This window comes from Rhinichthys klamathensis, unplaced genomic scaffold, assembly GCF_029890125.1.
Source record: "Rhinichthys klamathensis goyatoka isolate OS25496 unplaced genomic scaffold, OSU_Roscu_1.1 h1tg000021l_1, whole genome shotgun sequence".
Lineage (NCBI taxonomy): Eukaryota > Metazoa > Chordata > Actinopteri > Cypriniformes > Leuciscidae > Rhinichthys > Rhinichthys klamathensis.
In genome coordinates, this window is record NW_026606572.1 from 1,941,915 (window position 1) to 1,967,863 (window position 25,949).

At 37.8% G+C, this 25,949-nt stretch overlaps 1 protein-coding gene across 1 annotated transcript; it reads left to right on the forward strand.

Moving 5' to 3' along the window:
* Window positions 1-77: 77 nt before the first annotated feature.
* gdap2 (ganglioside induced differentiation associated protein 2) lies at window positions 78-25,949 on the forward strand. Its single transcript, XM_056241539.1, has 14 exons — window positions 78-309; window positions 1,156-1,379; window positions 2,719-2,858; window positions 3,039-3,192; window positions 3,363-3,451; window positions 3,558-3,634; window positions 3,924-4,083; window positions 9,354-9,504; window positions 10,037-10,113; window positions 11,301-11,377; window positions 12,522-12,661; window positions 14,129-14,183; window positions 15,278-15,421; window positions 25,570-25,949. Exons 2-14 carry the CDS (start codon window positions 1,183-1,185, stop codon window positions 25,609-25,611), a joined length of 1,503 nt encoding a protein of 500 aa, XP_056097514.1. The 5' UTR covers window positions 78-309; window positions 1,156-1,182; the 3' UTR covers window positions 25,612-25,949.

Genomic DNA, 25,949 nt, shown 5'->3' on the forward strand with positions numbered 1-25,949 from the left:
ATACAGTATTGGACAGGTCTGTGCGTTTCTATACGGATCGACAACATGACGACTGTCCCTGCTGAAATCCCGGAAGTGATGAATTTTCTCCTCGTGAATCAGCTGATCAGGAAACTCGCTGAATGTTGCAAACACACGATGTGTTAACCACAAGCAGCTAAAATCACATTTTAACAATGGTCTATTTAAAAGCGGAAGCACAGGAGGATGACAGTGATCACCAACACAGTCTTTAACGGATTAATTTGAGCTAACGTGGTTTTGTTTTTGCAGTAGGCAGGACTGAATAGCTTCACCAGTGGGCATCTGGTAGGTTGCTGGTCATTGTGATTGATGGTGGTTGTAATTTGTTGCATTTTCATCAAGTCGATATGGTTAGAATTAGTATGAGGTGTTTGTTCCCCCTTTCTATCCTCCTTAAAGCAATATTGTGCTGAGTGGTTTGTATGTGCTTATTGCAAGCGAGTTGAGACCTTTTTTGAACAAACTCCTAGCTTTGTTGTTGTCGATGGAATCTAATTTGGGGACTCGACCTTTACACATGCAGCTCATTTCTCTTGAATAGCTTATCTGTTCCTTGGGTCCTGTCTGTCTTCACTGATAGAGCCTCTCTGTTGTGCTTGAAACGTTCATAAACACTACACTTCTCTCACTGCAGCTGCTACACCAGACATAAATTATTGCTGACTACTTTTGTCACATTTTGGAAGATTGAAAGTACATTTCTTTTAAACACTGTGACTCTGTAATGTGGAAGTTCTGTGTAATGTTGAGTTATTGAGTGTTAAACACTGGTATGTTTATCTACAAAACTTTCCCTGTAGTGGTTCTCAGGAGGCCAGGGCCCACTAGGGAGCCTCCGCAAACTTCTGAGATGACTGAAAATGATTTAAATGGTTTATTTGAAAATAGCCAAGCTAAAACGAAATGCTTACAAGTTCTACATAAAATGTAATGAGCCTTTAACTTAACCTAAAGTAAATTTTAGATCACAAGTGATTTCACAGCTTTTCTGTGCCTGAAATTTAATGTAGTCAGTCATTGTTACCACCCACTTACATGTTTAAACTGATGCTGACATCTGTATGTATTATTGCTAAAATGGCCCAGGTCACACTACAGTCTTGTGTGTAAATGCTTCTCTGTGTCTTTCAGTTCCAAATTTGTCAGTGAAGCAACATCATGGATCCCTTGGGAGCTCGTTCCCAGTTTGTGGAGGTCCAGAGTCTCTACACATGGGATCAGCCTCAGGGAGTCCAAGATGAGGTGGATGGAGAAAACCACTTGAGGGAGGAGGAAGACACGCTGACAAATCATGTCGACTTCTTAACGTCCCCTTTCCCCTTCAGACAAGACATTAACAGCAAGATTGTACTATTGTGAGTGTTGTTTACGCTGCTATTGATATTCCTCACACCTTGTGTTTTTCACAGATTCTCCACAAACCTCTGTAGTTATTTAAGCACAAATTATTGCTTAATAGTTTTTTTGCTGTAACTTCAGCCTTAGCCCTGAAAGCCAAAGCATCAAACTCTTTTCTTTTGTTATCTTAATAGTTTAATAATTTAGAGCTAACCCTTTCCCTTTTTTTTCTCCACCCACTGTGCTCTTTGCATTAGTTATTTGCACCAGATCTTTACTGCTTTAGTCATTCCCTCGTGCGCACAAATCCCCCTTATAGCTCAGTCACATGCAACCATCTGAGAAGTCCTTCTTGCTGTGCTTTCTGACAGATGTAGCTGTGTTAGGGCAGGATCAAATTCATAGTTTCTCTTTTTTAAGAAAGGGGAATTTTTTTTGCATGTAACTTCTCTATGAAGTCTATGAACCAGTCCTTCTGGAAGTTCAGGCAGGAAAAGAATTCAGCAGTGCACATTGTTTTGTGCTTGCAGGATTTGTTCATAGTCACTTTATCCTTTCATTTATTGTATTTCTTCCATGCAACTGCGAACCATTATTTTTGTTGTTGTTGTTTGTTCATTTTTCTATTGAAAACAAAATGGCACAATAATAACACTTAATAACGTTATAAAAAACAATGTTATTTATCAGTGTTGATAGTATTATTTATACCCTTTTAGTATTTATTCATATTTTGAGCTTTTACTTTTAATTTTAAAGTATTAGTAATTTTATAATCATTTGTAATTTTTAGTAGTTCAGGTTTTATAACTTTAGTACTTAAACATTAACTTATTTCAGTTAGTTTCCAGGGTAACATTTCTACTTTCTAATTTCTTTCCACTGTTTCACAGATAAGGCTTAAGTCTAGTCCCAGACTAAAATGCATGTTTGAGCTGTTTTATCTGAAAGCAACTTGCACGGGCATATTTTAAAGTATATCAGTACCATTGTTTTGTCTCAAGATGCACACCAGTAATCTTTTTTTTTTTTTCTAAGGCATGTTTATAAAAGCTACTTAAATGTCCTAATTAAACTAAGGACTAATCCCAGCTTAATCTAAGCTCTGTTTGTGAAACCGGGCCTTAAATAAAAAAAATAAAAAGTCTCTAAGTTTTTCATTTAATTTCAGCTCTATTTCAGTTACCAAAAATTATTTTTAATGGTTTTAGACTAGTTTACTTTATATAACAAAACAGTTTTTTTATGTTATATATATGCTATGTTTGTACTCATAGATTTTTCTCACCTTATATGATTTTCTGGATGTTCTTCTGTATGTGATATGTTGGGTTATATCATCCCCTCATTTTATAGTAATGGAGATGTGGCATTTTTAAACTGCACTGCAATCGTCAATACCAGCAATGAGACCCTAACGGACAAGAACCCCGTATCAGACAGTATCCACAGATATGCCGGACCTGAACTACGGGATGAACTACTCAAACTGAAAGGTAGAGGGCGCTACTTGGCTAGCAGATGAAGAACTGTTACATGTCATGCATCTACACATTTTATCTAACTATTAAACTTTTAATATTATTAAGTGCTGTTTGTTATACAGTTTTGGGACAAATCTTATCTCATCATTTTGTTGGAGTGTAAATGATATGGCTGTGCTAATATTTTTCCAGGATGTCGGACCGGTGAGGCAAAAATGACAGAGGGTTTCAACTTGGCTGCACGCTTTATCGTTCACACAGTTGGACCCAAATATAAAGCCAAGTACCGGACAGCTGCAGAGAGTTCTCTATACAGCTGTTACAGAAACGTCATGCAGTTTGCCAAGTAAGCTGGATCATTGCAACACATTTTTTTGAGTCAAATAAAAATAATGTCTGCTGCTATATGGAAAAACTTCTTTCTTTTTTTTTTACCAACTAACTGACTGATGTAAACCATGTATAATTGAAGTCAATAGAACATATTTTTGTGTATGTTGATTTTGTTTGTCGCAGGGAACATGCCATGGTGTCTGTGGGTTTGTGTGTGGTCAGCACAGTCAAAAGGGCATATCCACTGGAGGACGCCACACATATAGCTTTAAGTAATTTACTTTTACTTGTCTTGTATTATATAAAGTACGTACATCAAACTAAAGAAATTCAGAAGGATCTTATCAAAATGTGTTTCCCCCACATTTATGTTTCCAGGGACTGTTCGTAGATTTCTAGAGAATCATGGTGAAAACATTGAGACAGTGGTGTTTGCTGTTTCGGATGTTGAGGAGGTGTGTGCCGTTTCATTTTCACTGTTACGCAACAGACTTCATCCTTTAATTCTCAACTGTGCTCTCATATTATTATGACATTTTTATTTAAAGACCAACTTTTGTTGTGTTTGTGGGTGAAACTGCTGTAACCTGAGTGTGAACTACAGCATAATGCAGTAGAGATTCATGTCCCTTTTCAACAGCTGCTAAATGAAAACTTTGATTTGTATCAAGTTCCTGCTTTTTTAGTATGTGTATGTATAATTGATTGACTCTTGATGTGTTTGTAATTGATTTCTGTTTCCAGCCAGTGTACAGGAAGTTAATGCCGTTGTATTACCCACGCTCAAAGAAAGAGGAGAGAATCGTTCTGCCTCTCCTCCCTGCCGACATTGGCAATTCTGAGGGGGAGCCCGTGGTCCCAGAGAGACAGATCCGCATTGCTGAAAAGCCTGGAAATCTAGAGGGTGAGCTCAAATAATTGTTCAATGTAACATATTTGTATATCTTACAGATAAAATCTTTTTAATTTTTGAAAGAAGTCTCTTCTCACCAAGGCTGTATTTATTTGATCAAAAGTAAAATAATATTGTGATTTTTACAATTTAAAATAACTTTTTACATTTTAAAATGTAATTTATTCCTCTGATGGAAAATCTGAATTTTCAGCAGCCATTAAGGGGTGGTCACACTACACTTTCAATTCCATTGACTTCCATTCATATGCATGCCAATTACAAAGTTTGGTGAACTTTGACCTTCGAATTCAGATCACGTGAAGACATGTTTAAAGGGATACTCCACTTTTTGGGGAAATAGGCTCATTTATAGGCACCATGAGAGCAGCAGGCGTTATGATATGACGCAGCGCCTGAAAATAGGCTACCTTCCGTCAACACAACGGAACTATTTTCAGGCGCTGCGTCATATCATTGCGCCTGCTGCTCTCATGGTACGGCAGTAAAGTTTCTTGATTATTACGCAGGAATGAGAGTATAGTTCCTAGCCATATCAGCCTAGAAAATCGCAACTTTTCATTTTCCGTCGGTCTTAGTGCACGATGTAACTACAGAAGAGTCAAGTTTTAAATAGGAAAAATATCGAAACTCTTTGGTCTTTTTTTTTTTAGAAATGCTAATGGTCTTGTCCACTTCAATGATGTATGCTAAGCTATGCTAAAAGTGGTACCGCCAGAACCGGAGATCGGCTGAATGGATTCAAAAAAGGTAAAACTGAACAGTTGAACTCTGGGGGAGTTGTAAAATGAGCCTAATTCCAAAAAAAGTGGAGTATCCCTTTAAAGATCGATTAAAGGCACAATATGTACGATTTTTTTGCCACAAGAGGGCACAGTTTCCAACAATAACAAAAGCGTAGGTTGATGACGCAGTGATGAGCTGAATGAGGGGACTTGCTGTCAAGCTGATTTTTTTACATTACAGTGGTATGAAGCAGGTCGCGATTGCTAAAGAGTCCCGCGGATATCACACGCGAGTCCCGCGGATATAAAGGAATAAGGACATTTAATTCTACCGAACTACCCGCAAGTGCTGGATTACTCACACAGGTCAGTTTATTAGACGAATTAAACTTGTGAGGTAACGCAGCGCTGCTTCACTTGGTCTAACGTTACACTATCACACTAAACGGCATTTAAATGTGTGTTGAAAGTTATAATGTTATACTACGTGTTAGTTAGTTTGCTATACAAAACTAGCAGTAAGCTAGATCAACATTAGAATAACATACTGACCATATTCTAACATTTCATCATGTTGAGCTAAGGTTATATAACATTGATTTGTTTTATGTACATTTGCTCACCTGTCTAATAAAGCTGTCAAGTCGTGACTCGTGAAGCTCTGTCAAGTCCAAGTTAGTCGCGGACGTGGAGCTCTTGGCATCTCAAAAACGCCACGCTGATATTGATCCTCATTTTAGTTCTCCTTGTTTGTCCCAAAGTCTGCTTGCCATGGTCTATGTTTGAAAGAAACAAGAACTGCGTGCCGCTAAACGTTACGCACTACGCAGTTGTCCACGTCTGTCGCCATGGTTACGTCATGGCTATGGCAGTATGAACGGAAACCGAGGATAGCGCGGATATTGCGTCATTGACAGGCGACATTTTTTTCCGGGACGCCCACTTATTTAAAATTGGAATTTCTCTGAAATAAAACATCTTTGGAGACTTTTGGGATATTGTAAGTACACAACTGCAGGAAATATATCACACTGTGCAAGTGATTTTTGGATATTTTATTACAAAATTCTTAAATATTGTACCTTTAAGCCAAGGCTCATCTCGGCTGAATCAAAAAAACAAACACAGAAATATTTTTTGCAGTAAAGTACAGTAGATTGTATATTTACTTTTTTTGATTTATTATTATTTGTTATGTTGAATTTATCTGATCTTTACTCGAGTCTTCAGTGTCACATGATCTTTCAGAAATAATTATAATATGATGATTTGGTGCTCAAGAAACATTTCTTATTATCAATGTTGAAACCATTATATTTCTGTGGAAACAGTGTTACATTTTTTCAGGATTCTTTGAATGGAAAGTTTAAAAGAACAGCATTTGTTTGAAATACTAGAAATATTTTGTAATATTATACATTTCTTTACTCTAAATGTCTGTAATGTAAATGTCTTTATAATACTGTCACTTCCAGTATTATATTGCATTCTTAATAAAAGTATTTATTTATTTAAAAAAAAATCTTACTGACCCAAACTTTTAAATGGTTGTGTATATTTCTTCAGATTACCAAACAACCAGTAGGAATACATGTTTGCCAAAAAGTTTGGAGAACATTCATCTGGACGACATGCATTTCTCAGAAACACTGTGTAATGTAAAGGAGATTTTTTTTTTTTTTTTTTAAGCTGTTGCAGAGATTATATTCTGCAGTAATATATTTAATTTACAGCATGGAAAAACAATTGTCTCCCAATAGTGTGATAGATTAATGATTATTAGCAGCATGCAGCCGATCTAGAGCTGTTGAATGAGACATTTTTTTTCCTTCCTGGCTATTCATCTTGTTCTGTTGTGGGTGTTTCATGAGTTCAGATCAGCTGGAACAGCCTCTTTGTCCCACAACAGGTGCTCTGACTATAGCAGAATCTTCAGCTTTCTGACAGGCCCAGTGTGGATTAAGCTACAGTCGAGTGTGTGCGTGTATAGACACCAATGTTAACATGCCTATATGAGAATGAGTGTATGTTTGGCTTGCTTGCCATAGCACTCTGAACACAAGTGTATATGTATTTGTTAGTGGGAGATTAAACTTGTATATTTGTTGGCTTGCCATTATTTCAAGCCTATATCATGTGGACTGTGAGCCAGCTGTGTTAAGGTGATCAAGTCTCACTAGAGCTGTTGATCCAACTCAAACAGGCCACATAAGCCAGGTCCCATGTCAATAAACACTGCACTTTCCTGCCTGTCTTAGAATGCTTTAAACCAGGACATGGAAAGGCAGCCCAAGGTCTGTTAGCTTTTTCTAAGTTAATCTTAATATTCTGAATAACCTTATATTATAGCAGAATAACCTTAATATTCTGCTTTATCAGTCTCGCTTCTAAATGTTTGCTTGAGCTACTCAGAATGACAAGTAGTTCTCATCTGAACAAACATGATCGCTTAACCAAACCTCTGCATACTGAAGTGGCACAACAGCTTCCAGACTTCCTTGTTAATATGAAGTTTAGGGTGAATTGTTTACCTTATGTGACACTTTGCCATCACAAGTGCCAACTTGATGAAAAGTTTCAAAGTGCTATTGATCAGCTAGACATTAAGTCCAACACTAAACTCGCACCATTGGTTGAGCCACTGTTTCAGGCTTGTTGGGTTGCTCAAACAAACAGAAACAGAACAATGTTTTTAAAGGTCCACAGTGTTTACACTTTATTTTAAAAACCTGATTAATTTATCTTTTGTATTAAATTTTTTGAATGATGACTGTTTTCCCAGACACTCAACCTACAAAGCTGTTGGTTTAATGTCTCTTGCATCACTCCGTATTGTCTTATTCTCACATAACACAAGAAGTATAATGCTTAGTTAGCTGGTCATTATAGCTAAATAAATCCCACATGGTGATCAGGAACCTGACCCAAACATTACTCAACATACTTGGGAATGGAATACCACAAGGTTCGGTGTTGGGCCCTTTCTAAAGCAGATTATGTGCAGTACTGAAAATTTAGTATGCTACTAAACTTTGTCACGTCTGTTTTATCATGATTTATTTAATAAATGTCCTGTTACTTATTGCTATCTTGGGTTGGGCCAAAACTGCTAAGTTTTTTTTTTTTTATGAGGATAAGAAGTGTTTGTTCTTATACAGTCTTTCTGAAAGACATTAAAGGACACATTTTTAATGTTTGTAACCCAGCTTTGCCGCACCCTGTCACTGATCTGGTTGATCTCTTCAAACTCTTGTCCTCATACATGCCCTTTCATCATTGTGATGCAGGTCTGCTTGTCATTCTTAGAGTAATATTAAAGACAGCAGGTGACTTGGCCTTCACTAATGCAGCCCAGCTCTTATGGATTAGTCTATGAAGCCATGTAGAGGTCTCAAAGCATGCCTCAAACCACCACACACTTCCCTAATCTGCCTTCTCCAGTTTTTCTTTTTCTGCCCAGTTCCCTTAATGCCCATTTAATTTTTTCTGTTTTTATGCTTTCTGTTATTCATGTTCTTATTACCCTCGCAAAAAGCGGTGCTGTATACTATGGAGCAATGATGGTTTCAGATGGTAATGCCATGATATTCATTGCTTTCTTCATTTACCATGGTATTTACACTAAAGTACAATTTTCTTTAAAAAAAAAACTTTAATCTTTCTTTCCTTCATTTGCTGTGCTATGGATATATTTCTATTTAATTGTTTACAATTTCCTTTTTTGATTAGATCATTGTCTGACACAGTTTAATGTCACATTGTGGTGACGTGCTCCTGAAATCCAAATAAATTTCAGCTAGAAGCCAGCATTGGTGCTCTCTGGTTCAGTGAGGCAGATGATAAAAGGACCATATGTTGCATTACAAAAACAGAATCTTATTCTTTCCCTCAATATACTGTAATGGTTCTGGGCAAAGATAGTCTTCAGGAGACATCTGTGTCTAATAAGTCCTGATGATGTCTCGCTGTAGGTTTGCTAGCAGCTGACTGGCTGTGATCTTCTGATTTACCTGTTAGTGTCTCTACCATTCTGTCAAAGATGTTGTTTTTCATTTCTGGCTAAAGAAATAAAGACTGACATGTGACCATGTGGTTGAGCTGAGGAAATAAGAAAAGTTCAGTTTGTTGTTCAGACTGGACTTTCTTTTCAAGTCTGTTCAGATATGTCTAAGGTTGGCCCGTATTGGAGATTTGGCATACACATGTAAACAAGAATAACAGATGAGGATTATTTTTATGTTTTGCCTGGCTGTGCATCACACACACCACTGGCTTTCCCAGCTCTAATTGAGGGTGGGAGGCCACGTCTGGTGGAATGTACCACATTGTAGTGCTCATTGAACCTGGTAATGTTCATTCCAAGTGTGTGAGATTTTTTTTTGTGTGTGTGTGTGTTTATCACAGCAAATGCATTTGTGCTTCAGCACACTTTTATGGCGCATTGGTTTCGCTTTTCTTTTAATATCCAGAACTTTGTGTTGTGCACGAATACATGGTAATAAGTTCATAATACTGATATTAATCTTATTTCTGCAGATGACTCTGGGGATGATTCACTAGAATCCGACCTGGGGCTGGTAGGAAGTCATGCATTTGCTCGTATGGAAGGGGATGTGGATAAGCAGCGTAAACTCATCCTTCAGGGCCAAATTTCGGAAGCAGCTCAGCAGAAACAGCACCAAAGGAAGTAAGATGTCTTGTTCTCACATTATAATGTTGCCTTGTACTACCATATTTAACGAAACCCCTTACAAATATTCAATGAATTCAATTCTACGAAAATACTGTAATTATCAGCAGTACTGTACAGAAGTAGGGCTGGGCAGTATGACGTGTTAAACATGTAAGATACTTTTTTTTTCTATGAAAAAACCCCCTGATAACCCTGATATAAAATTATTTAAAATGTGATTGGTCATACTACCCACCCCTAGTAAGAAGCTTTTAAAAGCCTTCCTGTCATCATGTTTAATTGCTTTTTTAATGAGTCACCACAGGTTTGCTGTATCATGGCAAATGTTTGAGACACTGGAAGCTTGGCAGAACCAACAGCATCCTAAAAACTGTCAGCCACGTTGGCTATATATACAAACTAAGGAAGCATTTATGTTTCATTACAGACATATTTATATTAGAGAACTATATACTCGTATGTTTGTTATTTGTACATCACTGCAAATTACCTAGATGTGACGTCTTAGTTTTGGGTGTCTTTACAGCTATAACCGCTGGCTTTGCAGAGCTCGTGCAGAGGACCTCTCAGACATAGCAGCATTAAAGGCACTATATCAGACCGGTCAGTCTTTCTCTCTTTGAGTGTCTTTCTTGTATTTTAATAATGTGTGTTTTAATTGTAAAGCTGTCAATTTAACACAATACCTTTAGTACAGTCAATTAAATAAATTCATAGCATTGATAAATTAACTAATTTAATCATGGACTCTGACCCATACGTACATTTCATAATAAGGGATTTTCTCAAAAGCAAAGCATGTTTTTTTTTATCATTTTGTAATTCATGCAAGGTTTTAAGGTGGATTTTTGAGTTTCTTAAAATTAAACATTTAGTTAAATGGCATATCAATTAATTTGATTAAAATATTTAATCGTTTTACAGGCATAGTTCATGTATGTTGGTGTTATTGTAGTAGTGGTCTTTGTTTGGTCACATGTTCTCTTTGTGTTGCTGTATCTCTGTATATCTTTATGCACGTGTGGACTTTGTGTTCTCTCCATCTGTGTGTTTGCACTCTGGGCAGGAAACCTTTGTTCTGCCTCATTGAGCTCAACATCAGGGGTTCTGTAATCCATTTTTCTCGTTTCACAATTTCAGGATAAAAAATAACCACCAAAGTTACGGTTTCTGTGTTGATAAATATTCATCGTCATCTAATTTTTTTGCTTACCTCAGATAGTGTCAAACCTGACTTTCTGTGTTCAAAACTTCACGTGAATTTACCACAGACTGTACACATTCTGTTTGTCTTGCTAAATTAAATCTTTAATTTCTTCTTTTAAACCACAGAAGATCAATGCTTCTTATATAACTGAATATCTGAATCACACTGACTTACTTTCCCAAAGGGGGCAGAGTTTCTCTAGCTGTACACCTAAACATGCATGTTCACTGTGCCATGTGAGGATGGACTATATTAAAACATCTGGCTATGCACATCCAGATGTTTCTCATAATAAAATGCAAAGCATTGATTTCAATATATACATAACTCTTTCAGTTCTGCAGGATGAGTTCATTAAACAGGGTGAGGCTGAAATGCCTAACGCATTTCTTCAGATATGCTGCATATGAGAATGCTGTCAGCAGAGGGAACAAACTAGGGAGCTGTGTCCCTCCTGACCATCTACCCAGCCTTTGAGGCTCATTTAGGGTTAGGGACTCAGACACCTTATAATGGCTGTGAGGAAACATCCTTTCATAATATAGCTCTGTCATGAATCATGATGCATTTTTCTCGTTTTCAGGTGTTGATATGTGTGGTAGAACGGTCATGGTTATTGTCGGCAGGAATATTCCAGTTACACTTATTGATATGGAGAAGGTAAAAGAGAAAATTCTCATACTTCCATTTGTCATGTTCTGTGTATGGCAGGAGAAAATCCAGTTGGCCAATTGCCCTGCATTGAGGATATCTTACAGTACACCATATTTAATTGCCAGATTTAACAACAAATGCTGCCTAACCAGGTGAAAGGTCAACCTACATAAGGGTTTAAAAGAATGTTTGGGTCTAGATTTTTATTTAGATGTAAACCAGTTAGATGTATAAGATTTCTATTTGAGATCTGCATTTAGACTGAAAACTTTGATTTATTTTAAAGGAACATGCTGACTTTTTGGGACTTTAGCTAATTCACAGTATCCCCCAGAGTTAGATAAGTCCATCCATACCCTTTTCATCTCCGTGCGTGCACTGCTAGCCTAGCTTAGCACAAAGACTGGAGGTAAACGGCTCCAGCTAGCATACTGCTCCCAATAAATGACAAAATAACGCCAACATTTTCCTATTTTTCGTGTTGTGATTTGTATAGTCACAGCGTGTACAAATAACAAGGTCATTGTGACTAAAATGTGACACATTTTGTTCAAAAATATATTTTTAAATCCTGTCATTTTTTTACTCACTCATATCAGACCTGTATGATTCTTTTTTCTTTTTCTGTGGAACACAAAAGGAGAAATTGAAATGACATGTAGTTGAGTAAATGTTGACTGCATTTTCGAGTGAAATATTACTTAAAGTCATCTTGTGAACATGGAATTTTTGTTGCTAAATCTGACATAATTATTGACCATACAGTTTTTTACATTTGGCATTCCAAATTATATTGTGGCGGTTTCTCTGCATTGATATGCTCTGTTTATACTATGGATATTGGATACTACATACATAACCATATTTTGCAGACAAAAGTGAGCTAAATCTGACACAAAAAAAAACAGAAATTAGCTAAATCTAAGAAAACCACCTCCTGAGGATTTACTCATTTGTAAAAACGGTGTTAAAATAGATGAATTTATAAAAGAAAAATGCAGAAAGATTTCTGTTGTGGTTAAGATTAGAATGTGGATTAGGGTTAGGTTATAGCCTAGTATTTATAACTATATAAAAACAATGGAAGTCTATGCAACTATGCAGTCTATGCATTTACATAGCTAAGTTAATGTGTGTGTTTGTGTGTTAGGCTTTGCTGTATTTCATCCACGTGATGGACCATATCACAGTGAAGGAGTATGTGATGGTGTATTTCCACACACTCACCGGTGAACACAACCACCTGGACACGGACTTTCTCAAGAAGCTCTATGACATTGTGGAAGCCAAGTAAGAGTTATTTCTGTTCCATTATAGATGCTACAAACCACCCACATTTCCTGCTCTCTACGAACTTAACTCATAACTCACAGACTCCCATGGAAAAGCTAATCACAGTTTCATATAAATACTGGCTTGCTGACTTTGTTTTTATGAGCTTCTTGTGCCAAACAGTACTGTCTTCTCAAACCCCAAAACACCACATATGTTGTGGTAATCTTAAGGGAATGTCTATATCTTGGGCTTCCTGTTCGATGAATGTCATGAAGATTTATACACAGATGCTCAACCCTTTTGTAGGTTATCACCAGCTTGGAAAGTAGTTCAAAGTAAATCCACACAACGCTGAGTCATGTTTACTCTGTTTTACCTGCTGTTTCTCTGAATTATCACTCTAATTTGGTGCTCAAATGTGAATGAGTTGATTGGTTTCACTAAGGAAAGTGAAATGATATTCATTTTGCTCAGAGCACTTTGGGAAATTTTGAGGGGGATTCTGGTTATCAAGGTTAGAACACTGAGAGCGATTGCAGTGACTTTGACACCTTGTAAATCTGAGGTCTCAATGTTCTCCTCTCACCCATCGAATGAGAAAGTCAACAAACTACCACCAGAGGCCCACACTTGCATGGATGTAGCACCACGGAATGGCGATTGTTCTTTTAGTCGAACAGACCTCATGATTGCGGTTTTTCTGGCTTAGCAGAGAAGTTTGAGTCTTTGTTGAAAGTCAAAACCGTGGGAGGTGATTGGTAGGTCAGGCATTCGTCATTTATTCGGGGGGACACTTCTCAGCATGCAGGCAGAGGAAACCACAGTCTTGAAATAAAAAGCAGAAGTGCTCTCCAGCTCCAGTCCCTCACACTTTCCGTACATGGTGGAGATCAGCGTGACTCATAACTCTGAGAGCCAGGCCAGTTTGACTCGTGTCATTTATTATGAGGTATCAGCAGAGCAGAGCAGATCATCATTGTATTATTTATCTATACAAGATATTGTTCTGAGAAAGTGTTTTACAGTCATAATTCATGAGCAAGAGTGATGAGGTTCTGTAAGCAATCACGTCCATATTTATAGCTGAGCTAGTCAGTGATGCTATCACTCCCTGCTGTGACCCCATGCTCATGGTTTTTGGACTGGATGGGCCGTGTCCATCGTGGGAAAGGTTGACAGACACATCCCTTGTGCTTTTCGAACACCCCTCCGATTTTGGCCGTCCATATCTCTATTCATCTGTGTGTTTTGGACAACAGTGTGCGGCTTGGATGTGGCTGCCCTGCTGGACTTAATTCACCAACTTTTGCTCGTTCCTAAAAAATGCACTTTAGCTCTCTTTCTAATGGGTTTATTGTTTTTGTTAAGGCAATAATCCTTTCAAAGCCCAGTGCGCCAGAGGAATTCACTGTTTGTGTAATAAGTAATTGGTTGGATGTGTTGATAATGTTTTTAAAACCAGGTTTTCCTTTGTGTTTTCAGGTTTAAGAAAAACCTAAGGGCTTTCTACTTCGTTCACCCGACGTTCCGCTCCAAGGTAAATGTAATCAACTCATCAACTTGGATCCAAGTCCATTAAAGGCAGCACTAGATGTTCATCTCATTTTGAGCTTTTCTTTCCAAGCTTGTACGGGCCTATGGTCTGATTCACGGCGGTCAACTCCACATGTTTCGCATTGACTAAGAAAGACTGTATGCGCTTGTGTGTAACTGAATCTATTGAAAAGCGTTGTTGAGACCACATTGAGATTCATGATGTATCCGCACTAAGTGTTCCATAGTGTTCCACGGAACCTATTCAGGTAATTGAAGTGCTTATGAGAGCACGTTGCCTCTGCCAGGCTTTGCTTTCATTTGTGAAATTATTCAACAATTATGCTTTGTGCACTCCAAATGTAAAGGAACCTCGGCAATTAAGTGTCAAATAATTGTTTAATTTAAAATGCATCCATTTCAGTCAGAGAATGCTCAAGCCTTATAACAATCCCAGGTGTGAAATGTGTTCAAGCCTTATGGATGAGTCATTGGAGTAAATGCTGAAAACACAGACTACAGCAACAGCCTTAGGAGCTGCAGAGTTTGCACTTAGCAATTAAACATTTTTTTTTTGCACAGCTTCACCAATTTTGTAGTTGTCCATTTTAGAATGGTTATTGTCTGTCATTTTCCTTTAGAGTTACATTTGAGGAAAAATGTATGAGGTGAATAAATTATTATGAATTATATTTGTTACAAAAGATTAGCATTTCAAATAAATGCTGTTCTTTTGAACTTTCTATTCATCAATGAATCAAAGAATACAGAAAATAAAGAATTTAAAATTGTAATATATTTATTTTACAATTTTACTTGCTGGTTTTTTATTTTTATTACAGCCTTGGTGAGCAAAACTATATCGCAAACCCCCCAATACCCTATATATATACATATATATATATATATATATATATGCTCATATAAGTTTGACCTCCTGAGACTGACAATTAACCTTTTCTGCAGGTTAAGCAATGCTTTTAATTGCCCATTTGTTACAAAAGAATAAGGGGGGGGGGAAAGTGTCCTATTTTGTACCCTTTTCATGGAGAGTTCCTTCTCTGTCCATCTAAGGCTTTTATTTGTGATTCCCATCAGGTCTCTACGTGGTTCTTCACGACTTTTAGTGTATCAGGTCTTAAAGAGAAAGTCCATCACATAGAGAACCTGCAGCAGCTCTTCACCTGCATCCATCCTGAGCAGATCGACATCCCTCCTTTTGTCATGGAGTATGACACACGGGTGTGTATTCAATCCTTTCACACACACCTCAGTCTTATCCTCAAAAACCTTTACCACACTACAGTTGTCCATTGAGGATGAACAGTTACACTTAAGCCCCTTTCACACAGCGCTTTGAACCCGGCAAATTGCCGGCAAATTGCCAGAGTGCCTTCTGTGTGAACGCAAACACGACCCGGGATCGATGCCGGGTTGGGGACCTAGTAACATTGCCGTGTTCAGACCCGGAACGCGCGCTGTGTGAACAAAAGCCAGAACCAATGCCGTATAAGGGGTGTGTCGTAGCGAGGATTCACAAGCCTTTGCAATGACGTAGTTATCGTGCGGCTCAGTTACTCTAGAAGAAAGTTTGTGTTCGTCATCGATACAAGAAAGAACGAAAAAATCTCTGCAAACTGGACTGAAGTAGAGACCCGTCACATCCAACGTCACGTGTCTTTCCGGAACATACACGGGTTGTGTGTGAACGCGCTCTCTGATTCCGGCAAATCACTGGCAGTGTGAATGAAGCAAAATCAAACGAACCCGGGTCAAATCCCGGGTCACTTTATCCGTGTATTTTTCGGAATCTCTGTGTGAATATAGTAGCTTTGTGTGAGACTGAACAGACTGAAATTTAATTATGTTTGAGACCCATCTGCATGTTGGTAGCTTATAAAAGGAACAATGGCACGCTCCTTCCATCCGTAGTGCTAAGGTCTACTCCTTGGGCAAGAGTGATTAACCATTAAGCGTTCCATACTAGGGTAACAGTTGTACATACACGTTATTGTATATGGGTTTTTGTAATATAATAAAACTAGATCAGTTATTTTTATCGGTATCCCCAGAAGGCATTGGCTAAAAGTCAATCAAGTCTAGTTTGAATCTCTAACAAATGATCACTCAGCACTAGATCTGCATGATTAATCGGTAAAAACATTGTGATCTCGATTTAAACACAAGACGCGATCTTAATCCTAAATGGCAATGATTTGGCTATATTAAACCTTAAACCTAAGCCAGTATGATCACAGCGGAACATTCAAATCTGTTTTGACGCTGCCACTGATCCAGAGAGAGCAGTTGTCATGTATAGGTATGAAACGGCTTCTCAAAAAGTCATCAGAGATGTGTAACTTTGCTCACAGCTGATTGGTCCAATTTCAGTTGGAGATCCCTTACCCAGAACACAACCTGGCCCGGAGCAGGTTAGCCGTGGTGGACTGTAAGTTACTATGGTGATAAACACAGCTAAAAGCAGAGCCACTTTCATGGTACCTACAGTGGGGGAAATAATTATTTGATCCCCTGCTGATTTTGTAAGTTCGAAAAGAAATGAAGGGTCTTTTGTATAGAAATGAAGGGTCTATAATTTTTATGTTAGGTTTATTTGAATGGATAGAGACAGAATATAGAAAGAATAAAAATCCAATAAAAACACATTATATATAGGTTATAAATTGATTTGCATTTCAGTGAGTGAAATAAGTATTTGATCCCCAAGCAAAACATCATTTAGTACTTGGTGGAGAAACCCTCGTTGGCAAGCACAGAGGTAAGATGTTTCTTGTAGGTGGTCACCAGGTTTGCACACATCTCAGGAGGGATTTTGTTCCATTCTTCTTTACAGATCCTTAAGGTTTCTTGGCTGTCGCTTTGAACCTCGAAGTTTCAGCTCCCTCCACAGATTTTCTATAGGATTAATGCTGCGTTCCAAACAGGTTTTTGAGCACGTAAATCACGACTTCAAACCACGACTCACGACTTTGTAGCGTTCCAGGCCAGTCATGCCAAACTATCTGAGCGCAATATACATACTTATTGTTTCAGACACATAACATTGTAATACATAATCGTGTGTGTATTATTATCATTATTATTATATTATTATTAATTTGACTGCAACGTTATATTGTCCTAAAGTGTATTCTCACCGTGTACCGCCTGCAGAAACACTGCATCCGTAGGGGCTGCCATTGTTGTTTTGTATGGTTTCGCGGGCTATGTGACGTCAGAGCTCGTAACTGGGAGTACATCGATCTAGTACGAGTTCACGGGTGGGAAGTCACGGGTTTGACTGCCGTGTCAGTGCAGTTTCACGGGTATAAGGTTGGAAAAACACGGGTTACAGGTTGCCTGGAACGCGGCATAAGGTCTGGAGACTGGCTTGGCCACTCCCAGGACCTTAATGTGCTTTTCTTGAGCCACTCCATACAATACAATACAATATCCAATACTACTAAATACTGTGAGCTTATAAAAGTCAGTTCAAAGTCAAAAAAGTTGCTTCTGATGCTTTTAAACTCATCTTTAGGAAAATTATTCAGCTTAAACATGTAAAGGTTTTTCTCAGTGCTTAACCCTCTGGGGTTCTTCGGACCAAATGGACCCGAAGAATTTAAATAAAAAAATGTGTAAAATCATAGCTTCATCGGAATGGTCCGAAATTTGGTGACTTTGTTGATACTTGGTAAATGAACACCCAAAAAAATTGGGGACAGGATTTGAATAGTCTAAGTGGTTGTAAAAAAAAAATGGTCACACTCAGGGTCTTCGGGTCCAAATGGACCCGCCATAGGAAATGAATGGGAAATTGACAAAAATGTGACAATACAGAGTTGTTTTGTGCGTACAATCAACAAATCAGCCACGATCCAGAAAAAAAGCACACAACAGTGAAGGGGTGAATCTATAAAACATCAAGAGTGCAAAACACACACACACACACACACACACACACACACACACACACACACACACTTTTATACACAAACACACTAATAAATTCAGATTACATAAATATGTTTTGAATTTTTAAAAATCACAGCTTCATCGGAATGTTACGAAACTAGGTGACTTTTATGGTATTAGGTATGTGAACAAACAAAAAATATTGAGGTCATGATCCAAGCATGCTAAGTGGTCGTCACACTTCTGCTCTTTGGTCAAAAATGACCCCCATAGGAAATGAATGGGAAATTGTCAGAGTTTTTTTTTTTTGCATACAATCTACAAATCAGCCAGGATGCAGAAAAAAGGACTCAACAGTGAAGGGGTGAATCTCTAAAACATCAAGAGTGCAAAACAGACACACACACATACACACACACACACACACACACACACACACACACACACACTGTATTATATATTTATAATAATCTGTATTATAAAGTAAAACTGGCACTTCAAATTACCATTTAAACCAAACAAACAAACAAAAAACAAGACAAAAATAGTCTTTGAGAATCTGTTATTTTATTTTAAAATCAACAACCTGAAAAAAATTGTCAAAGATGTGCAAAACTCACAAGAATTCTGAACCCTTTCTACAGAGAGCTGTAAATCCACTAGTGGTAAAAATGTGCTATTGCGTGATAAAAATGCTCAGTGTGTCCAGCAGATGGCATCCATCTCATTTCAAAAATTGTTTTCATGAGGCCTAGGCTTGACTCTAAAATGAAATACAGCTTTAAAAAAAAAAAAAAAAAAAAACATATTTATAAAAAAATTATATTATATTCAATAGGGAAAAATGGGTCATAATTATTGCATAAATATTAATTATAAATCATACAATTTTCTCAAAACACCAAAAAATAAAAGAAAAAAATTTATAAAAAACAAGTTAAAAAAAATATATATGATTTTCTTTTAATAAATATGAATCAAACCCTTCCGGAGCATTTGGTCCCGAAGACCCTGAGTGTGACCCTGAAATGAAGGACCCCAGAGGGTTAAGGTAATTGAAATGTACAACTTGTGACCCATTTTAGACGCAATTTTACACAAATTCTTTAAACAAGTTTCCCTGTGTGACCTGTTCTTTAAATGCAGCCTTTAGCACAGTTTTATTTTTGCTCAAGCTGCTATATAAAAATATTGACTTATTTTTAAGGCCTTAATGAGGTCCTTTTTGTTTTGGAATGGATTGCGTTTGGCTTGTGGAAAGGAGATGCTAAAATAAGTCCCTAAGTATGGGTGGAGGAAAGTCTTTCCCTTCAGACTGAAACTCAGCCGTCTGCGTGCTTTGCTGCCGCTCGCTCCGACTCAAAGGAACACATCACATTTTATTTCTTAAGATTACTCTTCATTGTCTTATGTGGGTTCGGGTGGCATATTGAAGGAAAAGTGGAAATCTGTTAGTTAACTGGAATATTGAGAAGACAAATTATGTCTGTAGTCATCTGGCATTGCAGAATCTCATTACTATTATTACGTGTCACTAAGCATGTTTTTCCCTCGACGTGGAGAACATTGAAATTTTGCGTCACCTTTGTTACCTCACTGTTAAATCCAAGCAAATTGCTTACACTAATGTAATAAAGATATTTGTCACAGCAAATGGCTGACATTATCCATGCATTGATTGGATCCATTTGGACTGGACTGGATTATTTTAGTGGATTTTTTTTTTCATTCAGTCATTCCTTGGCTCTTAGTTTTGCAGTTTCAACTACTCCTCGCCATTTTATTTTATATTTGATTTTACCACACAAATATATCATTAAAAACTCTGTGACCCTAAGAGACGAAATTCCATCTGAAAAACTAAATTATATATCTGTATGGTCATATTTTCCATTCTAGATTTTAGATGTTGTGTTTTGTCCGTTTGTTTTGTTCCTGGGTTTAAAGGGCAGTGGATTAAAAGTAAATGAAAGCGAGAAGGAAGACACAAAGGTGAGGCAGCTGTGAAGAATCGATCATGCCACTAATGCGTTAAATGGATGGTCTTTCTCGTGCCAGGTGCATGTCGCCCTGTATTTATCCGTTCGCTGAGCAAGAGTGCAGGCGCACAGACTTGATTAGGAATTTTTTTTTCCTGCAGGCTGTGTCTGTATTTGATTTGCATGTCAGAAAGACATTTTGTACTTGTGCTTTAGTATGTTAATACAAACTCGATGACTTTTGGGGAGGGAATGCAAGCTTTTAATAAGTATGTCAGATTTTTGTTTTCGTCCTGTGTTTGTAAATGAAGTCAATTCAAAGTTAAGATCTTCAGATGATTCCACAGAAATCCTCTGTATCGTCAAACACCGGATGCCTTAGATATGTAGCCCAATGGGGAATATTATTCCACATAATGTTTCTGTTGAAAGAAACCAAAGGCTTTAAAGCTTTCCTCTGAAATACAGTTTTACTTGTAGACTCACTTGGACTCTGGGGGTTTTCTTATTTCTGGAAACTGTGACTTTGGAGACTTTCTAGTGGTTATTTTCTTTAGGAATATTCATGGCCATTTTATGAATGAATATGTGGGTCGTTAGAATGGATAAACTAATTTTCTCTTAATGGGTCTTATTTTATGCCAGTATAGAGTGTGTGTTTTTTTTTGGTCTCCATGCCTTAGCCTTGGATTCACTCCTGGACTACCTTGCTCAAGTGTTTCCTGTCCTTCTTTGATTACCCTGGAAGTTAATGGGCAGGAGAGGAAATGGCAGAATGAGTAAGCTTTTAATGCCAATTTCACTCCGCTTTCTCTCTCTGCCCATGTGAATAGATGCAGTGCCATGGAAAGTCCAGCCACAGTCACCTCAAATAACCCAGTCAACTTTCCATAAAGCATTGAAAGGCCCCTGAAGGGTTTTTATTTTGGACTCTCACCCTTTACTGTGTTGGGTAGTAACGGGCTGTGTAATCTGGATTATAATCAAATTGCAAAAAGTCTTGTAATTGCATGAAATAATTGTTTTACAGTTATTTTTAGGGATGACATGATTGTATATTGATTATACTCAGACCGCAGCAATAAAATAGTTTGGTAACACTTTACAGTAAGTTTCCATTTGTTAACTAGTTAACATGAACTAAGATTAATAAATTCTTTAGAAATATCTTTCCTCGTTAATATTGTTCATGTTAAATTTCATCATTTACTAATACATTGTGAAAATCAACAATTTTGTCTGTTAATATTATTTAATAGATGAAGATAGAAAATAGAGGTCCACACACCGAAATTGAAGCTCCAAAGAGTTTAAAAGGCGCAACGTTTCGACCAGTCAGATCTTCTTCAGGCACGTGAAAATGAAGATCTGACTGGTCAGAATGTTGCGCTGTTTGGCAAATAAACTCTTTGGAGCTGCAATTTCAGTGTGCGGAACTCTATTTTCTTTGTATATCATTGTTTTCGATGTGCACACCTTTTTCGGATTTTTGAATATTATTTAATGGACCTGAGATAACTTGGATTGAACCGTTGCAATTTTATTAACTAACATTGACAAATGTATTGCTCATTAAAGCATTTATACATCTTTGTTAATGCATAGTTAGTTAATGACTTTATTGTAAAGTGTTACCAATAGTTTTTGCTGATAGTTAATGTGCTGGTTGCCTCAGAGGCTAAAATATGTTTGGTAGGCCTGCACATGATTTCTGAAGAAAGCAAGCGTGGGAATGGACAGACTTGATCCCAGCCTGCTTTGTTGTAAAGCTACATACATAGAGCCGTCTCATTCTTCATTTGACCACATACAGAAATCACTTATTGGAAATCTGCAATGCACTCACATTCCAAAACAGTCTTAAATCCACAAACTAATAACGGTTAATGAAAGAACTTAAATTGGTACATAAAGCACTTGAATGTAATTTTTGCATGTTCTGATGAAACTCAGAAATTCTATTTTAATTTTATTTCTTTGAGGCTCTTTGACAAAATGAACATATTCTAAGACAATTTAAAATGAGGCAAGATTTTTCGGTAACACTTTATTTTAAGGTGCTTGTAATAAGCAGTAATTAACAGTTAATAAGACACTTATAAGACCTTATAAGATGCATATAAGCATTAACTACTTCATATAAGGGTTAATTAAAGGTCCAGTGCCCGGTTGCATAAAGCACCTTAAGTTTTTCCCTTAAGTATGATACTTAAGGGGCGATTTACCCTTACCTAAGAGAACAACTTAAGGGTGTTGCATATAATCTCTTAAACGGTTCTCTTAGGTAAGGGAAACATTTAAGTGTTTCACGACAGCGATCCTGGATTCACGTTATAAAAGTCTGTTGTTGCCATAGATACGCAAAACACTAACATGTCGGAATATCACGTGTCCGTCCAGTGACGCTATCACGCAACACCGCGTCTCATGCTTTGGCATTTGTTTAGGTTTTGTGAATGCACTTCTGGCTCTGTGTCTCGAAATACAGCTGAGTATATTTCCATAGCATACCTGTTTTCTTCTGTCATGATTCCTTTTAAAACACAGAATCAGCTCGTTCTCCTGTAATTTTTTTGTCGGCCACACACTCTCCGTGCGCGCACTGACTTAACGTTGTGATAGTTTACATGTCCACTTCCAGTCGCGTGTAATGACAGACAGCCGTCTAGTTTGATAGCGATGTCAAATATTGCGCGTCGATCAAATCGATATTTTTGCAACAATTTTTCATGGCTAAATTGGTCCAAAGGGTTCTTCAGCTGGTTTCATAAATTCAGCCATGTCGTCTTATTTTTGTCCGCGTTACTCTTAAGGTTACGATTTCCAAACCTTAAGTTATACTTAGGGAAATTACCGTTAAGGGGTTTTATGCAACACTTAACGATTACTTAACCCTTTCGCACGTACGTTTAAAATATTCTAACTGACCCCCCAGCGTGAGTTTTTCAAGGCGACCGTTATTTAGAACCTGTCACTTTAATGTTTCCATGGTGACGCGTCATTTCTTGTCACGTGACGCAGCGCAATCACAACACAGAGCTGAATGAGTGATGATCTGCTTTTATGTCTTTTTTCCTTTTCTATTCAAAATATTCACACATGTATTAGCTATAGCATGAAACACTGATATTCCGATTGTCAAATATGTGCAAGTGGATGTGTTTTGTTGTTTAAACGTCTTTATAACGATCGCGTTAGTTGAGCTGGATGCGCGATGGGCGGCGCCATGTTAGTTTGTTTCACAGTTCAGAGAATCGGATCTGTTGTTTCTCACGAAATACATGAAAGTAAGTGGCCGGTGAACTAGGAGAAGAATAGGGTAAAATGTAAAGCTACTTACACAATGTGTATCTGATATGAATAAAACGTTTTGTCTTATTATAATGGAAATGATTATTGTAGCCGTTTCCATAGACATCAGTGTCTATTTTACTAATTCAAAATCACTGTTTTGCTAGTACTTATGTGTATTTAAATGTCTGAAACCTAAAATAAACATTATGTGGTTTAAAATACTCAATAGTTGTGATATATGACAGCACTGAGTGCGTCCATCTCTGGCTCAGCGCCAGCCAACGCGCGAAAGCACGTTTGAATTTAGCAGTTGATCACGTGATGCACTGACCGTTCTAATCACACCGGTGTGATCGTACGCTCCAGGGACCAGCCAAGACTGATCACACCGGTGTGATCGTACGCGTCAAAGGGTTTTAAGTGAAAAAACAGCATTTAAGGGAAATTCTAAGTGTTTATGACGTTTCACTTAAAAAAAAAACGTTAAGTAACACTTAAAGTGGGTCGCGACGCACACCGGACGAGAAGCGCAGCGCCGCGTCGCGCCACGTCTAGGACAACTCCAGTATCGCACACCGGACATTCTAATCGCGCGAGCACAATTTTGAATCAACTCCTGGTAGAAGAGCTGCACGATGTGTGTTTTATATTGATTAATTATTTATTTTTTATGTTCATTGAATAATAGCTGATGTTTGAACGTTAATCAAGTAAAAGTGTCTATCACGTTGAGTCTGTTATTTTGTTGTAACGTTATCCGTTGTCTAGGCAACTATGTCACATAATACAATAGTATTTATTTAGCTAGCGTTTAGCTAACCCGAGTGAAAACAGCACGGGGTGAAGCCATGTACATTAACGACGATTTGAGACAAATAAATGTAAATTTAATATACAACTATGCAAATGGCGCTCTGTGGCGCGGCAGGGTTTTGAACAAGGTCCTGAGCCGTAGCTGGGCGCCGCAGACAGACGCCGAATGGCGCCGCCGGTGTGTGTACACTCATAGAGAATAATGTGTTCGAATTTTAAAGACCTGGCGCTGCGCGACGCGGCGCTGCGCTTCTCGTCCGGTGTGCGACCCCCTTTAGGTTTAAGGGAAACATAAGGGCGACTTTAAGGGAAAATTACACTTAAGGTGCTTTATGCAACCGGGCACAGGCCCTGAAGAGATCAGAGAAACTACTCCCTCTTGGGAAGGTCAATTTTTAAGTGACTGGGAGTTTGTGTTACCATTTATGTTTGTTCGGCTGTTCTAAAAGTCCAATGTATTGATACTTGAGAAATGTATTATTTAATTTAATTTATTTATTATCATTAGTTAATGCTTTTATGCATCTTATAAGGTCTTATAAGTGTCTTATTAACTGTTAATTACTGCTTATTACAAGCACCTTAAAATAAAGTGTTACCGATTTTTCTTGTGTGTGAATAAAAAAAAATTAAAAAAAATTCTGATTTCATTACCTAAAAAAGTATAATGTGAAAGATTAAGTTGCATAATTTTATTTGTGTGAATTGTCAAAAGTACAAAATCAGATTTCAAAAGTGAGAGAAACCCCGCGCTGAGCGATTCTGGAGCTGGAGAAAACACAAACGCTCCAACTACCTCCTCATTTGAGCTAAAATCACACAACTGTGCTTTTTTATTTATTTTATTTTTTATTCTTATTCATTTCCTGTGCTCTTTGCAGAATCTCCTTTTGCATTAATTTGACCTGAAGGCCTAAAGCACTTCTGCTAGATTGACCTCACAGCTTCAGGTAGTGAATCATCTGCTGTGCTGTGAGTCATACAGTAGCAACAGACACTTATTCATTCCCAGCACATCACTTTCCCTAAGTGCTCATTTGGCTATTGGAATCCTTACATGCGTTCCTCTCCAGATTATCCATAATCCTTACCAAATACTTGCATAAATATTTGCCTACTGGATATTTGTATTTCTATGGTAAATACAACCCCTTGGTTCCGATGTACAGTGCAGCTAGATTTAAATCTACCTTCATATTTGTGCCAAGCTCTCTAGGATGTAGGTGTGTCTTGAGCTTATGCTGTGGTAATAAGGAACCTCTTTCCAATTTGCCTTCTGGCTTTTTGGAGCGCATCAGTGCCTCTCAGCCAGTCCGTGACCAAACGTAACCTTTACTACTGTTTGTCTTTATTCGACTGTGCTCAGGAATATCCTCTCTGCTCTTCCAGGTTAATAGCCCCTATTACTCGGCTCAGTCCTCAGGCCTGTGATGGTGGTCAGATAAACCCAGCACTGAGGAGTTCGACTGAACCAGCCTTCTTTTCACCGGACAGACTCTCAACCCGACGAACCCGACTCTTGACATGAACTCAAGATCGAGTGCGTCTCTGCCGTTCCTGACTTGCTACATTTTCTCTGTGACAGTGAGAGACCGTTGATCAATAATGCTGTATAAACACAACCTGCTGTGAAACCTGCTGAACGTGCCACAGACTTGTACCAAGCCTAAATGTCATTGAAGGAACCTCTGGCTTGACCGAAGCTGTTCTTGAACAAGGTATGGGTGTGTGTGGTGTGGATGAAGAGACTGCATTTTACAAACGTACGA